Source organism: Centruroides vittatus, unplaced genomic scaffold, assembly GCF_030686945.1.
Source record: "Centruroides vittatus isolate TY-2023 unplaced genomic scaffold, ASM3068694v2 scaffold_373, whole genome shotgun sequence".
Lineage (NCBI taxonomy): Eukaryota > Metazoa > Arthropoda > Arachnida > Scorpiones > Buthidae > Centruroides > Centruroides vittatus.
Genome location: NW_027122704.1, coordinates 318,244 through 334,854, shown reverse-complemented (window position 1 = coordinate 334,854; position 16,611 = coordinate 318,244). Strand labels below are relative to the sequence as shown.

Below are 16,611 nucleotides of genomic sequence, written 5' to 3'. Positions count from 1 at the left end.
TGGAGTATTCAGCGGTAATTATGAATATTTTCATCGTGCAAGTTAGAAGAATTCGACTCGACAAGTGATGCTGGTCACTTGTGGAGTTGGATTCTTTCCAACTCTTGGTGGAACTCTGAAGCAGCCACCTCCACGTGGCGAGTTCTGGGTTGTCGTTCGTCTGGTAATGACGAACGGCAGGCGAAGAGCTGCTTGTTCCATTTTTATCCATTCCAGAATTTTAATTTGGCATTTTTAATTTATTTTTTATATATTGACTGGTGTTCAAGGTACTGTTGTTTGAGGTGATTGCGATTTGATGCAATTCTCCAATTCTGGTAATTTTTCCTGAGCCTATTATTAATTCTACGTAGTTCGGCGAGTCTATCAGACAACCATGGCACAGGACGTCTCTTGAATATATATATATAAGTTAAAGAGTCCAGCAACAACTTTTTATTTATCAAACGTTCTCGACTAAGTAGCCATCATCGGGATCGAACATGTAATAGAATTCTTTTAAAATTTAAATTTTAACGTACTTCACAATGTTCTAAATGTGGATCGATGACAAATAACTAAAATAACATACAAACAATACAAAATTAATGATAAAGAAACCATGAAATACAAACAGTGATAATTATCGTCAATCACAAGATCCGTTGAACATACATACGACAATAACTAGTGTGGAGTTTTGTCCCTTATACAGTATATCAATATATCCACGAGACAACTTTAGTAGAAAGGTCATTTGAGATTTATATAAAAATTAAAGTATTAAATAACCGAAAATAATTTTCACTACACGCTAAACAGTTTCGAATTTGTACATTCGAAACGTTCCGAATGATTCAAAATTTAAAGTAAAATTGAATGCATGACATATATTAATTATGCCATATAATAAAGCATTAATTGCTGTATATTAAAATGGATTTGGCTACTCTTTGCCAATAAAAACGTGGCTCTGAAAAGAGCCGTTTGGTCACTAGATTACGGTAATCTAGCTATTCCGTTTCCGGTTCTCGGGGATATTGGTGAAGATTACCGTTCTACGGACTCCCTATCTTCTTTCTGCCTCGACTGCCCCTTTTACGAGATCTTCTTCCGCTTCGTCCCTTTCTGCTCTTAGATCGTCCTCTTTCTTTTCTCCCTGCCATCCTTTTCGAGTTTGATCGTCTTCTTCCCACCTTCCTTGCCTTCGATCTCTTTCTAGCTGTTCTCTTGCTTCCCGTACGTTTTCTTCGAATGTCGTTTCTTACTTTTCTGCCGTAGTCGTTGAAGACGTCGTTTAAAGACCGAAGCAAATTTCGATCGATGGGAGTCAGTTTTTTCACTCGAGTGGAATCTTCCTCTAACACGGAGGGGGTGAGATCGCGTTTTCTCTTTTGCGCTTTTCCACGGTCGTCCATGATTTACTTCTTCTTTGGAACGAAAGCAGAATAACGGAATTCGATGTTTCGAACGACGTTTTAAAGAAACTATCCTGCTCTACGTCAATCGAATATTTAAATTCGAATTTAAACGTTTGTTTTTCTTCTTTGAAACGAGACAGTTGTAATTTTATTAGCGTTTTATTTACATGTTTGTGGCAGTAAATTTAAAAAAATATAATTTCTTGAGTTAGTTAAGAAAATTTCATTAATAAGTTTAATGTTTTCGCGGTTTATTGAACGCGTGAAAAAACATGGACGTGGTGTAATATTCTTACTTCTAATACGATAACAAATGCTTTTGTCCTACGGCCGTTATGTAAATTAAATAATACTGATACATGTTAAGAAAAATGCGAATTCACCAATAGAACGGCTTCGGAAATTACATATGGTTTTATTTGGTGACTATGCAAATTACATTAAATAACTGCTTCTTCGTGGTATCAACTAATTTTGACGTTTTAATTCTGATTTTCTTTCAATAGAACCTATTTATTTATTTATTTAATTTTACAGAGATATTGGCGAAGATTTAAACAGTTTCCTCAAATGATGAAGAAAACCACTTTTATATGCAGTCTGTTACAAAACAATTTAAAGTTGTATATTCGAAGAGACAATAATTATATTTTAATGAAACTCAGAAAGTACGTGGAAAATAATAAGATTTTTAAATACTTTAAAAATATTAATTCGCTATTAGATTTTATGTTGAAGCAAGTAAACAAGGTACCTGTATTCGGATGAGGGAACATCAACTAAACGGTAACAATATGTTTAACCAGTTGCACCAGACTGCTTTGGAGCCGTAGCCAGTCGGAGCTCCCATCTTTTCGCTGGAGCCAAATTTTTTAAAAAAATTTTGGGCCCAGTTTTAGGTGTTCTCTCTATATAGGCTAGCGGCGTGTGATGAAATTGGGAAGTACGCATGGAGAAAAAAATTTCGATTATAACGAGCGGGAGAAAAACCGGTAAGATGGTGATATATGCACAATACATATCCCTTTATATAAAGCGTGTATTTCTACCGTGAGATATTTTCACTCAAAGCTAACCCCGATGGCCACCAAAATGTAACGAAACTATTCACGGACCTGCACCTCACACCAGTTCTGTAGTCCAGGCGACGTGCGACACAGCGTATACTATCAATCCTATCAGCAGTGTTATCGATTTAGTACTGAATTCACTGCGTTTTTATGAAATTCCGTGAGTCAATATCACTTAAAAAAAGAGCTATTCTCAGTACAAAATCTAGAACTTGTGATTACAAAATCATCTATCCTCTTCCCCAATTCTTTAAAGTTATGTAACCTTCTAGTCGACTTAATGGTCAGTAGTTTCGGTAAGAAAGAGAAAAATAAAGGAATGGGTAGATTTTAAGCAATAGTACAAAATTAGTAGTAATTACAATTAAAATTGCAGTGTTTATCTACTTATTTTTTTACTTTCCCATTTCTGTTATATATGAGGAAAGTACGGCGATCGATCAAAAAAAGATAGTAACTAATAGAAGATAGGAAGAATTATTACAGACTGAGTTCTTCCACTTTGAATTGCCTATTTATAAACCTCTAGTTATAAATGTTAAAAATTAGCTGATTTAGATGACATTTGATAGTCATTACAGATTATTTGCATACTCCCAGTGATGCGCACAGCTTACAGTACAAGAAAAATGCTTCTCTACATGGTTGTATAACCACTCGATTTATCTTTCATAATTATATTTTTATTTTTATTTTTTTATTTTTAATTACAGTTTTTTATGTGCTGAAAATATTAAATTCTGTCCTGTAATCCTGTCTCTACGAAGGCTTGAAATAGAAAAATCCTTCACGGTCTACTGCTTCTATGATCGAACCGATTCGTAGTGGCCCTTATGAATCGCAAATTATACAAAAAGAATTGCTAGTTTAATTGGCTAGCGATAATACACATTTAATCTTCCTGAACACTAATGTTACCGATCTTACTGATTTACAATTATTTTAATATACTGTCACTCATTCGCGGTTAATGAATCTGTATCTCAATGGTTTATCCGGTACATTTACTAATCTGAAATAACAGTCGATATCTTCATGGTGATATTCCAGATGAAAATTTTGTATGATCTGAAAGGAACATGTACTGTGTATCATATTTTAAAAGTTTTATTGATAAATGATGGAAATAATAGTATACAAACCTTTGTAATTAAAAGAAGCATTTCCTGTTCGGCAATTCTTCGTCCGATGCACATTCTTCTTCCAAATCCAAAGGGTAAAAACAGAAAAGGGTGATGTTGTTTATCATCTTCCAACCATCTCTCGGGACTAAACTTATCAGCTTGGTAAAAGTATTGTTCTTGACGACAAGCTACTAAATTCTGAAACATAAAAACTACCTAAAACGGAGGAAAGCTTTGTTAAATTTATATTGAAATATATACAGTATTGCAGAATAATCAATTTAAACATACCCCTGCTGGAATTCTATATCCGGAGAGTACGATATCGTGATCTAAACACCTTACAGTGCCTTGAACTATTGGGAAGAGTCTATAAAAGAATGGCAATTATACTTTTATTGCATTTAATAATCTGTTTAAATCGTTAAAGTCTATTAAAATAGATTTTTTTGAAAGAATCTAAAACACACGAAGTTACCTCATGCTTTCTTTAATACAAGCCTTGACATAATGGAGGTCGTTCATTATTTTTGGTGTCAAAGGTTCGTCTTTGAAAAGAAGACGTTTAATTTCAGAATATGCCTTTTCTTGGACATGAGGATTTTTTGCGAGAAAATATAGAGCAAACGATGTCGTGTGAGACGTCTGTAAAAATAAATAAATAAGAATTGGTAAGATAAATCTGCAATACAATTTTCACTGAATAATTAGAAAAAAATTGTCGATTATCGTCGTAATGGCGGAGTTTGGAAACATCAACAATTTTCTTGGCAAAAGTGTACTTCAAGGGAGTTTTTTTTTTTCATTTTTTAGTATCGGAATATTCCGAATTTAACTTTGACAAAAGAATTTCATCAGTTGGTATGTTTGCCACAAAGTTTGGTACGATACAGATTGTTCGAAATGTGATGACCATCGTAAGTGAAATTATCGAAAAGATCGTGATTTTGTTTCTTTTCGATGTCATAAATTCGTCATTTAAAGTAATTTTTAAATTTGGGATAATTTCTTGGGGAACTATTTTTTCGTTTATTTGGCATGTAATTTGCATAGAATGTATAGTACAGTCACCTGTTTGGCTGTGGACGTGAGTAGTCGAACGGTTGTCGATTGGGCGAATTTCATGCTACACATTATCATGGTTTCGTAGTCTAATTTCACCGGAATGAAAATTGGATGGACCTGGAAACGTTGTCGAAATCGACGATATTGTTGTGAGCAAAATGAAAAAACTAGGAGAATGGTTCGACCTGTTTGTTCGGCGTACGAGTAAGTTTTATGCAGGAGTGTTTTACTTTGGAAAGAACCAGATATTGTATCTTCAACCCCGAAAGTAAGTACCAATAAATCCGGAAATCGTAAAAGGAAGAATGTAAACGCGTGTGTTAAGAATGCGGAAAAAGTTTCTACGATAGAAAAGGATGGAGTTACAAAAGAGTCATCCGAACCGTGTTTTTATCGAATAAATCAGAGAAAAGGAATTAGAAATACGTCAACGGTAAGTGAAAGATTTTTTTCTTTAAATGCCGGTGTAGTAAGTGGCTGCGCCGGTCGTCGTCTTGTTTGTGGACGTCGCGTCCAGAAATAAGATGGCGACCGGAAGTGCCGCCATAGGGACTACATAAGTGCAATTTTACCCTTAATTATTTAATTGTTAATGACACCACACTATCTTCTATATCTCCAGAAAAAAACAAAACGAGAGCTTCGGTGGCGTCCATGTTTGTTATCTTCTTACAACATAACCGGCTTGAATGCGCAAACTCCATTTAACGTTAAGTGTTTCTAATTATAACGCCCGGTAAATATAACTTAGAACATGCGCGCAAACTCTGTATTATTATTAGAAGTTAACAAATTTTTGAATTCATTCACTCAATTCATTCATATTTTAAATAATATATGTTGTAGACCAGAGGTTCCCAATCTTTTTCGGTTTGCGGCTCCCTAAATAATCGGATTTTTTCGCGGCGCCCTTAATACATCAGATTTTTTTCTAAATTTTTGACTTTCTTGAAAAATCGGAAAACTTTCCTTTTCAAAAGCGATTATCCATTTAACAGCGAAAAATTAAAAACAGATACTTACTATTTTCCTTGGGATAATATAAAATATCTAATTTTAACTGTTTCGGTAATATCTATATTGAGACTGGACAACCACCATATGGTTAGGTTAGTTGAAAAATAAATTAAACACGAATTTTAAATTCACAAACAATTTATTGAACGTTCATTGTTGATTAACATTATTAAAATTATTAATGGGATGGATGGGCTTGATGTTCACTACACAACTTCTCAAATCTCGGAATAAAATTGGATATGGCGACCCTCATTTCTTGTTCAACGTTAATTTTCGAGCGATATTTACTTTTTATTACTGCGACTGCCGAAAACCCAGCTTCGCACAAATAGGATGTTGCAAACGGAATTAATATTCGTAGAGCTTTACCACTAAGCAGTGGATATTCCTCTTTTACTGATATCCAAAAATCAGAAAGTTCCATGCTACCAAATTTTAACTTTAAAGTATTATCGCAAGACAAGTCAATAAGAGATTCTTCTTCTAAAGAAGTAAATTCAGATGGAGTCTTGGCTCTAAATGGGTCTTGAATCCATGTAAATTTATCAATATCTGCTTCAAAGTATTTTTCGAACTTTTTTATAAGCTCTGATAGGTGATCAACAAAAATGGATTTTATATTGCAAGACAAATTAATTTCATTGGAGGTTACAAACTGGTGCAACAAGGGAAAACAATCACTGATACACTCTTTATTAATTTTTATTTTCCATAGCTGTAATTTTTTTCTGAAAGCTGAAATCTTTTCTGTTTGCTTTAAAATGTGCATATTGCGTCCTTGTAAGGAGAGATTCAACGAATTCAACTTTTCAAAAATATCACATAGGTATGCGAGTTTAATCAAAAAGTCTGTTTCCACAAAGTGTTTGGCATACTCATGTTTTTCTTCTTCAAGGAAAGCGTATATTTCTTGCCGTAATTGGAACGTACGAGACAATACACCCCCGCGAGAGAGCCATCGTGAGTGGCAGTAGTACAACAAAGATGTGTATTCGGCTCCCATATCTTCACACATTTTTTTAAAAAATCTTGCTTTCAGTGGCCGAATTTTTATATAGTTTACTATATTTACTACACGTTCTAAAACTATATTTAGTGGAGGACTCATATACTTTGATGCAAGTGCTTCTCTGTGAATGATGCAATGGGTCCAAACTGAATCTGGAGCTTTGTTTCGAATAAGCGCCTGCAATCCTCCATAAGAGCCGGACATTGAACGACCACCGTCAGTACAAACACCAACGCACTTTGTCCATTCTAAATTATTTTCAACCATAAATATATTCAGGATCTCGAACAAATCCTGAGCCTTTGTACTTCCAGTAATACTTTTACAAAAGAGAAGGTCCTCAACGATTGAATTACCATCTAAGAACCGTACGTAACAAATCAAGTGTGCGTCCTTATTATTATCCGTGGCCTCATCGAGTTGCAATCCAAATTCACTTCCTTTTAATTTTTCAATTAATTGTATATTGAGATCCTCCCCATGTGCTGAATTCTGCGACTAATGGTATTGTTAGACAAAGGGACTTTTGAAAGCAGTTTTCCCGCCGACTCGCCAATCATAATGTTCACTAAATCTACAGCAGCCGGTAGAATGAGTTGCTCTCAGCGATGGTATGGGTCTTTTTACACTTAGCAACTCTATATGCAACTTTGTATGATGCTAGCAAAGCATTATTTGGTATTGAGGTATGTTTAAAAATGCTGCCTTTTTGTTGTTTTAATTCAATTAACTTTTTGGTAAAAAAGTCGCGAGGTCTACCAACAAAGTTAGAATGGTTGGTTTCTAAATGTCGTTTTAACTTACTTGGAAGCATACATTCTGGTGCCAAAACTTTCATACACAACACACATTGCGGTCTCTCCCTATCATTTTCGTTTATTGATGTAAAGCCAAAATCCAAATAACTGTAGTCATATTTACCACGTTTTCGCCTCTCGAAACTCTTGCCACTTGTTTCTGGAACATCCTCTCTAGATTCAGCACTATCTTTGTTATTCGAGTTTAATAAGAATTTGTCCATTTTTAGGGTGATCAGAAAAATAACTTTTGAAAATTAACTTAACCACCACACTATTAAGTTAGTCGTTAGTCCAACAAACAAAAACTAATGCGAACACTAAGATGGTGACAACGAATGAACAGAAATCCAACTTGTTACTGCGCTACCCACGCTTAGCGGCTAGCTCCACACCCAAGCTTTAGTGACTAAACCACTAAAGCATGGGTGGGGAAAGAAAACAATGAAAGACTCGAAAGTTGCTAAATTCTTGGAATTTTGTCAGCATACACGATTGTTGGCGCAAAAATTCGAGAATTGGAAATTCCAAGAAAATTGCCGAATTGTTTAATTGAATATTTCGCGGCGCTCTTATGACGGCATCTCGGCGCCCCGGGGAGCCGCGGCGCACACTTTGGGAATCACAGAGTTACTCTACACACGTTTGTAGCAACTGACTTATGTAACGGTCATCGTCATTGGAGAGGAGCATTTCACTGATATTTTTTGTAAGTTTAATTAACACAAAATATTACTGTTGAGCAATGGATCATTTATTTCGTTACGAAGATTTGTGCTAATTAATTATTGCTCAACTTATACGAGTCCAATATCTTTTTCTAATTTATATCATAGCCTATTCCCAAATTATAAAATTCCCATAATTGGCAATTTTCCAATATCAAAATGGCACAATTCTAGGTCCGAATGACGCGGTTGGGACTTTAACAGAACTTTCATACTGTACATTTCTTACCGTATCAACTCCCGCTAGTAACATGTCTAGTAACATGGTAATTGCATCTCTGTGATCGATATTTTTGGTCATTAATAAGTTTTCTATAAAAGTCATTTCTCTGTCTTCATCTTTACTATTTTTGATTCTTTCCATCGCTTCTCTTACATATTTAAATGCGATTCTATTGAAAACAGAAAAAAAAAATATATATATATATATATATTAGAAATTTGTTTCAGATAACATTTAACATTATTTTGAGATAATCTAAAAGTAAAACAATAAACAATTTACTTCGCAAAATCGTCCTGAGCTTCAACAAATCTCTTCCAAGCTTTTGTTGGAATGTACTTCCAAAGACGCATTGGTACAAATATCAGATCACTCATCCCTTGGAATGTCCCGTGTGCTGATCTGATCATTCTCATCGCTTCCGAATCCTCTTTTAATTCATCTTCCAAACATCCCAATCTTTTGTCAAGAGCCATCGAAGCTAAAGCTAAATTTCAAATAAATAAATCGTACAATATAGAATAATCGTCGAACAGTGACTGTAAGACTCTTAAAAGATTGACTTACATTCCATGGCCCATTTGTATAACTCGTTTAAGAGTTCCGGGACTTCATTCGACTCGTTTCTTAACTTTTTAATTCTATTTATCATGTCGTTAGCTACCTCATCCATAGGATTTAGATAATTGAGAACTGACTTTGGACGTAATAATGTCTGTTGCACATTTACACGAAATTCGCCCCATTCTTTACCTTCTCTATAAATTAAATTTGTTGTCATCATAGGTATTTTAATTAATATTTATCGATAGTTTTTTTAAAATTAGCAATTTAATTTAATATCTGTACTTACAATACTGCTAAACCTCCAGATTTATACCATTGTGGCCTAAGATTTCTGTAAGTTGCTAAAAATTCGATACCCGGTCTGGAAGGGTATTTACCGTCGTGTCGAAATACTTTTTCCATATCTTTAGGATCGTACAGTAGAACTGCATTATAAGAACCACCGAGTTGTTCCCTAACGATAGGGCCATATTGTTCGTATTTCCTCAAACTTGCCTCGTGAAATTTTTTATGATTATACTTTCCTACATTAAAAGAAACACAATAAAAAAAACTGTTTTACGATATTTTAATTTTATTAAAAATATATTATTTGTAATTGTTAATTTAATCTTTTTACATGAGTTTTATCATAATAAATTATAGTTTTTTTAATAAACTTATATGCAGTAAATTATCACACAACTTTGTCGGAAAGTACGACATCACGCGAAAATGAATTTTACCAAAGAATAATTAATATAAACAAGATATAATCCGGTTATTATTATATTAATTGGATCGGTTTTCAACCTCCCGCATTTAATTTCTATCGCATAGAATCAATTTTACTGTTTATAAAAAAATTCTAAAACAATAATTATAAATAACAGAGGATAATCTCAAAAAATAACAACAAACATCAAGTTTATTAGATTATTTCATATTTCTAACCCTTCTGTTATATTAATTATATTATAGTACTTGATTTATACTGTATAACAACAAAGGTTATCTTATGTAAGAGTTAGTGGGTTAGGTTATCTTAAGGATCGTCCGTCCGACTGTCTTTTCTTGCTCTCGATAACCTAGTTAGATAGATGGAAGTCAAGACCAGATGTAGATATCCCAGTGATAGAAGGCCCCGATTAACTAGAAGTTATTTCAATTCAATAATTTTCACCTGAAAGGAGTTAGATGACCGGTATGACTGACTCCTTTGTATACGGAAAAGTATGATGTACAGGGGCAAGACACTACAGAAAGCATATATTTTAAATTAAATAAATTAAAAATATGATTCAAAATTGCAGCCCGGCATTGTGACAATATCACAATAAATAATCGCTCATTGAATTTGATATTGCGACAACAAAATCTTGAAACTGATTTGGAATTCCCTTCTTTGTGTTCTGTTATTATAAACGTTTTCGGTGTCTCTTTTCAGCAAAGTGTAAATACTTACAGTATAAAGTTTACAGAAAAAAAAATATTTATAAAGTACTGTATTTAAAATATTTAAATACAGTAATTTTATTTGGTGTATATACCGTATAGTATGTCGGATTATACATCAAACTACATTTATTTAAAAATTTGATATTTAATCGTGATTTCAATAATAATCTTTTGCAGTAATTGGTTCGTGATTCGTTTGTTCGATAAGCCAGTAAGAACCGTATACTTCTTTAGAAGCCGACTTACACGGGCAATCAATTAATTGCGCGTCGGGGCCCGTTCGTATTCGTTTGTTCGATAAGCCAGTAAAAACCGTATACTTCTTTATATGTATTTTTAATAGATTATCCGACGTACTTAATAAATAACAGAGGTAATTATATTGAACTTTCTTATTAGATTCAATAAATTTCCTACGCCCTCTAAATGCCAATTCTCGCTTTGAGAAAAAACGTATAACATCTATTAATTTAGATATATCTATTAATCGTAATTATCTCGTAATAATTTTCAATATTTATTTTATATTGTCTACCAATGTTAAATTCTATTGTATTTTGATTTCCAAATTGCTTGAATTTTACGAAAGAATCGTCATTCGTCATAAATTTTATCGTCAAAATGTCGAAATTTTTTGTTGACTTATTTATATTTAATTTAGGCATTGGTCTTGAACCAAAACTTTTTTAAAATAAATTTTTGAATCACTAGCCACGATATAAGGGCTAAAATTAAAATTATAAAAAAAACTTACTTAGTAAAACAAAATGTGTGATGAATATACATGCTTAGTAAAAAACTATTCTTCAATTGTATGAATATACTTTTAAAGAAACTTATAATTAAATATAACTTTGTGAAGAAACGTACATAAAAATAACAAAATATTCTTTACTTTTTAAATCTTAAAACAATCCACTTAGTGAAATAGCTCCCTACGACTGGCTAATGAATGGAATCAGAGACGTCCTGGTAGGAGTGCGGCGCGTGCATGCACAGGCTGCCAAATCCCGAGGGTGCCGATACCGGTCAATGTCAAATGCCTCTTTTGTCGCGTCACTAGTATATCTCAAAGGACATCACAGGGCTGTTGTAGATTTTAAACGTTTCTCACCATAGATGTAAATATGTTAAACTTAATAGTCATTTGTTTTCTAACTACTGTAATTCGTTTTAGTACCAGGTGTACTGTACACGGAAATCAGTTCCCCACTGTACTGAGCTAGTAATTGGTTCGGTTAAGCTTTTGTTTAAGTAAAATTCTGGCTCTTTCAGCAGGGTTTTATTTATGTCCCCATTCCCTAATCTCTTAATTATTTAACTACTACTTAGTAGAAATAAGTCGAAACCAGTTACTTTGTACCTGAATATCTGTAGTCTTGGGAAGACAAATTTTTATGACAACGGATATATAAATCGTAAATTTAAGGCAAATAAATTCTAGAGTTTTTTTTTTTTTTTTTTTTTTGTACCATTATATGTCTCATTCATTAAATTTGGTTGTAAATGATGCTGCCAAAGTAACGGTTAATTTTTTAACATTGTACTAGAATTGTACACGTTTTTTCTCCATCCCCTTACAGATGGGACACACTAAATCGTAATATCACCGGTTTAACATTGAAATCCGTAAGTAATATAAGATGAGAGAGCGGAATAAACGCGGAGTAAATATATCAAATATTTTAATGGAGTTTTTTTTAAACTCCTGTCAACTATACAGAACTATCATAAAAACATGCCAGTAAACTCCTATTAGTTGGGTTAAGTTATAAATCTAGTCTAGGGTGGGCAACCGTTTTTATAACATGGGCCAGAATAAATTTTACGTTATTTCCGCGGGCCGTAGTAGTTAATTGACGCCTTCTTGTGACTTGTAATTTTTTAGTCTGCAAATATGAAATAAATAAATAAAAAGTTAATTACTACATTTATTTCTCTTATCGTTTTCGAAAATTACAAAGAATTGGAAAAATAACTAATTAATAGTTATTTTTCCAATTTAATAATCTATTAAAGATCTCGCGGGCCGGATAGAAACTTTTCGCGAACCGTAGCTGGCCCGCGGGCCGGGGGTTTCCCACCGTTGATCTAGTCTGCCCATGATTCACATAATCGGGGCGAGGGTGACCGAATATCTAGCAGGCGGCTAACAGCCCAGAACCGGTCCGGGATATAAAATTGGACGCTTTACGCATGTGTCGCTTCTACCGGCTAAACAGGGTGAGGTTGGTGCACTTTAAACCGCATGTGCTAATGCCTATATAATCTGGCTGATTGGAAACTGAGCCGGTTTCGACATTCCTTCCGCCACCGAATTATTCGAATATATAATAGCAGTCTTATCGTTTTTTTCATATGTAGTATAGAAATTTGTAAAAGATACATAATGCAATTATAATAAAATATTAATTTTAATTAATGCAAAGTACGTTAAAATATGAAAATTTATATTTTATAAAATACAAGGGAATGTCATTGGAAGGTAGAAGCAACGCTTCCATCGCTTCCAATGACAGCAAGCCACTGAACTTTTGAAGTCTGATAATGTCGATAGTGTACAAATATGAAATTCTTTGTTTGTCTAATGGTTTATATATATTGCAACAGATTTGTTTACACCTGAAAGACATTGTTACGACACAAAATCTATATCAGAATTCATACGATAATAACGTCAGCGATAAAATAATAGACTTTTTTATTCTCTGGTGATGTTTCTCTTGTTGTTGTTCACGATAAGAGCGTTAATAGTGGAAGTTGTTATACAAGGTACTTCGTATCGCAGTTTTTCAAATGATTATTATCTGAACATATGAATTGTTCTTTTATTCTTTACTGATATTGATATCACTGCCGTTGTAACTAGGTAGATGCAACGGATCCTGTGCTTGTGCAACGTGTGCACAAGCTCAGGGTCCAGGACGAAGAGAAGACTTTGAAATTGGGTATCAAAAAATGACCAGTATTATATTTTAATTTTAAATTTTCTACCATGTGGACAGATTCCGTACCGCTCTTAGTTCAAGTTTTAAAATAACTAGTCATTTCTATAGTATTTGTTTTTATGTTTTTCTCCAAAAAAAAAGAGGAGCCAAACTAAAATCTTTCATAGGACACGCAAAAAGCTAGTTACAGCACTGATTAATATAACAACTCAGGTTTTTTGCGAATAGTAAAAAGAAAATTCCGGCACTCCTAAGACATTGTAGGTTAAAGTATATACTATCTAATTGTGCAAAAGCCTTAATTTATTTAAAGAAGGATTTTATATTCTAAAATTAAACAAAGTGTACGTTTAAGAGATATCGTGATTAGAGCAAAAATGGAAATTAATCTGTTGACAAAGAAATTAAATGAATCCAGCAACGAGTTGCCTAACTTCCCGGCTGTTATGAGTTTTTATTTTTAAAAATAGCTTTTATATTATTAATCAAAATAAGTAAAATTGTGTGGTGCCATCCGTTATAAGATTTTATTATAAAATCGTTTTATATTTTTAATTACTATAAGATGACAAAAAGTTTCATTTTGATGGTGGAAATAAGTTCATAAAAAAGTGTAAATATTAATAACGAATAAAATCTTCATTAAGTTTTACCCCTCTCGAAATATGGCCAGCTGCTATCTCTCCACTTCCTCGACTTTTAACCACCAAAATTTAATAGCATTAATACCCCTGATATATGTATGATAAATGATAAATTGATTAATCCTTACCACATCCTGAGATATTAAGCGAAATACACGCCAACACAAACACACATATATACACATCCATGGAATTTTTTTTGTCTTTTTTTTACGTCTTTGGATTCAGAATGTCTCAAAAGTCAAATTTGACACGATTCCAATACAATCCTTTTTCTACGTTCGTCATTGTGCAGGAAAGACGGACGTAAAAGCATACTCTATTCTCTAATTGGTGATTCGGCTTTTTTAAAACTTTCTCCGTCCTGTGAACGTTTTTCATACCCATCGTGGGTTTGCCCAACCAACAATAGGCCAGTTGAATGATTAGGGACGAAGACAGACATATCAATGAAAGACTGCCCATGAAATATTCCCGTAGATTTGCTCTCTCGGAAGCGATTTTTTTATACAACCCGGATAAACAAAAGCACCGTCAGCTCGCAATGCTATTGGTTAAACTTTGTCACGCCAATCCACCATTGAAAAAAGTTAATAATTTTTCATTTTCAGAAAAGTATTTTGCTACATTTACGTTTCATTTTTTTATTAAAAGTTTTAATAACTGAACTTTAAGTAACAATATCAAATATTATTATTTATATCTAATCTGTCTTGTCATGACGCAAAGTGATTCAGTCAAGAATCTATTTACTTATAACATTATCATTTATCACTACATTATCAGAAATTACAATTATTTATATTAATTGCTTAATACGATTTGTGTCTTCTATCGTGTTTGAATCAGTATTTTTATACGAAAATCTTTAATTATAATACATTATAATTTATCACAAAAATGGACACCTTACCCCACCCCTAATTTCATCCCCTTTATTAATTCCTAAATTCTTTGTCCGATCTGCATCTAGTTTTTCGTGCTTACTCTCTGGGACTCTTCGTGTAAGTCTACATTTTGCTCAATTCGGACACCCCTGATTTGATCTCCTCGACACTTTGCGATAAACATAACAATTGTGAGCTAAAATAACCAAATTTTTAATATGATTTTCATTTAACGTTCAGCCATTTAACTGTTTGAATAGGCAATGCTGGACATATCTGCTAATTATTTAATAAAATAAGTAATTGCTAACATTAACAATTACTGGTTTTTGAAACTAACATTTTTTGCTCTAGAAAAATTCCTATCTCATTAAGGCATTCCCAAACTTTCATGACTTTCTAATGAATAGTTTTTGCTGTAACCAGCTGGGAAACGTCAAGTTTAGTTTGGGACACCCTCTATAAGCTATGTGCAACTTGTTTCAGAAAGAGTTTTTAGCCTAGTATAACCATAATTTCAAATTATCGAAAAAATTATGAAGTAAGATATTTCATTCTTCTAATATATTAGCTTATTATTTGAAAAAATAATTCAGATATATCTAAATAAGAATGCTTTCTAACAGGCCTTAATCTAAGGTTTTTTCCCCATACTGCACAAATTCTTTTAATTAACTCTCTTTTTCGTGTGCCAAATAAAATATACAGTGAAACCTGTGTGAACTGAAATCGCACGGTACCGAATATTTTTCCTACTTCGCAGGTTTCCATTTTGAACAGATTCTTTTTTTTTTTTAACATAGAAAATCGCTCCGTTCCGAATAATTTCTTCTGTTTAGGCTGGTTTCCATTTTATTCGGGTACCATTTTGAATAGGTTTTATCATACACTGCGTAATTTATGTAAGTATTTTAACTTTAAAGTAACCAGAAGAAAGAAATACTTATGAAACTCAAAATCGGACAGTTAATTATTGCACAAATGTGTTTTACCCAATGCATAATCTACAATTCCCATTACACATTTTGCGTGCTGTTGCACGTTAGAATATGCACTGCTTTCAAAAGTAATTCACACATAGGCCTTTTAGTTAAACTTCATACATACCAATAAAAGGTAGAAATGTCCACGCGGTGCCAATAATCGGTATTCTCTTGTCTCCTGGTATTTCTTCAAACGGTTTAGCGTTAATTATATCTTCTTCCGTATCCTGGACAAAAACTTCCGTGGTTTGATATCTAACATTCGATAGGCATTTTTCTAAACCGGACAAACTTCTAATTACGTATCTAGATGCTTGTAGAGTCATATTTTAAACAAAGAACTGAAAAAGAATGGAAAATTATATCTTAAAAACTTATACATATATATACTGTATATAGCCTATAATAAGCTTTATGTACAACAATGATTGTATAATCGTCAATCTCATATTTATCTTGAGTTACATGATTACCCGCAGAAAAAATGTAAAAAACAAGATATTATTTCAGTTGAATAAACGTTTAATTTTATATTAAAATAATAATAATATAAATGTTTTCAATTATAGCCTGTGGCCCTATATAATAATACTATAGAATAAATAAGTAGTCTCTTGAGTAATATTTCTAGAATTCAGTACATGATCATCTGAATTGTCAGTTCTCTTTATATTCGGTAATTAAGCGTGTGAAGCAAGTTGTAACCAGT

The 16,611-nt window shown here is 33.0% G+C and overlaps 1 protein-coding gene across 1 annotated transcript in view; it reads right to left on the bottom strand.

The window, feature by feature from the left end:
- Positions 1 to 16,611, bottom strand: part of LOC136988645 (uncharacterized) — a 48,892-nt gene that overhangs the window by 25,606 nt on the left and 6,675 nt on the right. The window contains exons 2-10 of the mRNA XM_067286554.1: positions 16,027 to 16,243; positions 9,290 to 9,527; positions 9,004 to 9,194; positions 8,719 to 8,923; positions 8,443 to 8,605; positions 4,073 to 4,239; positions 3,886 to 3,964; positions 3,613 to 3,810; positions 3,429 to 3,538 (exon numbers count right to left, since the gene is read on the bottom strand). Of these exons, the coding sequence (XP_067142655.1) occupies positions 3,429 to 3,538; positions 3,613 to 3,810; positions 3,886 to 3,964; positions 4,073 to 4,239; positions 8,443 to 8,605; positions 8,719 to 8,923; positions 9,004 to 9,194; positions 9,290 to 9,527; positions 16,027 to 16,228 (1,553 nt within the window). The 5' untranslated portion in view covers positions 16,229 to 16,243. The remainder of the gene's footprint in view (positions 1 to 3,428; positions 3,539 to 3,612; positions 3,811 to 3,885; positions 3,965 to 4,072; positions 4,240 to 8,442; positions 8,606 to 8,718; positions 8,924 to 9,003; positions 9,195 to 9,289; positions 9,528 to 16,026; positions 16,244 to 16,611) is intronic.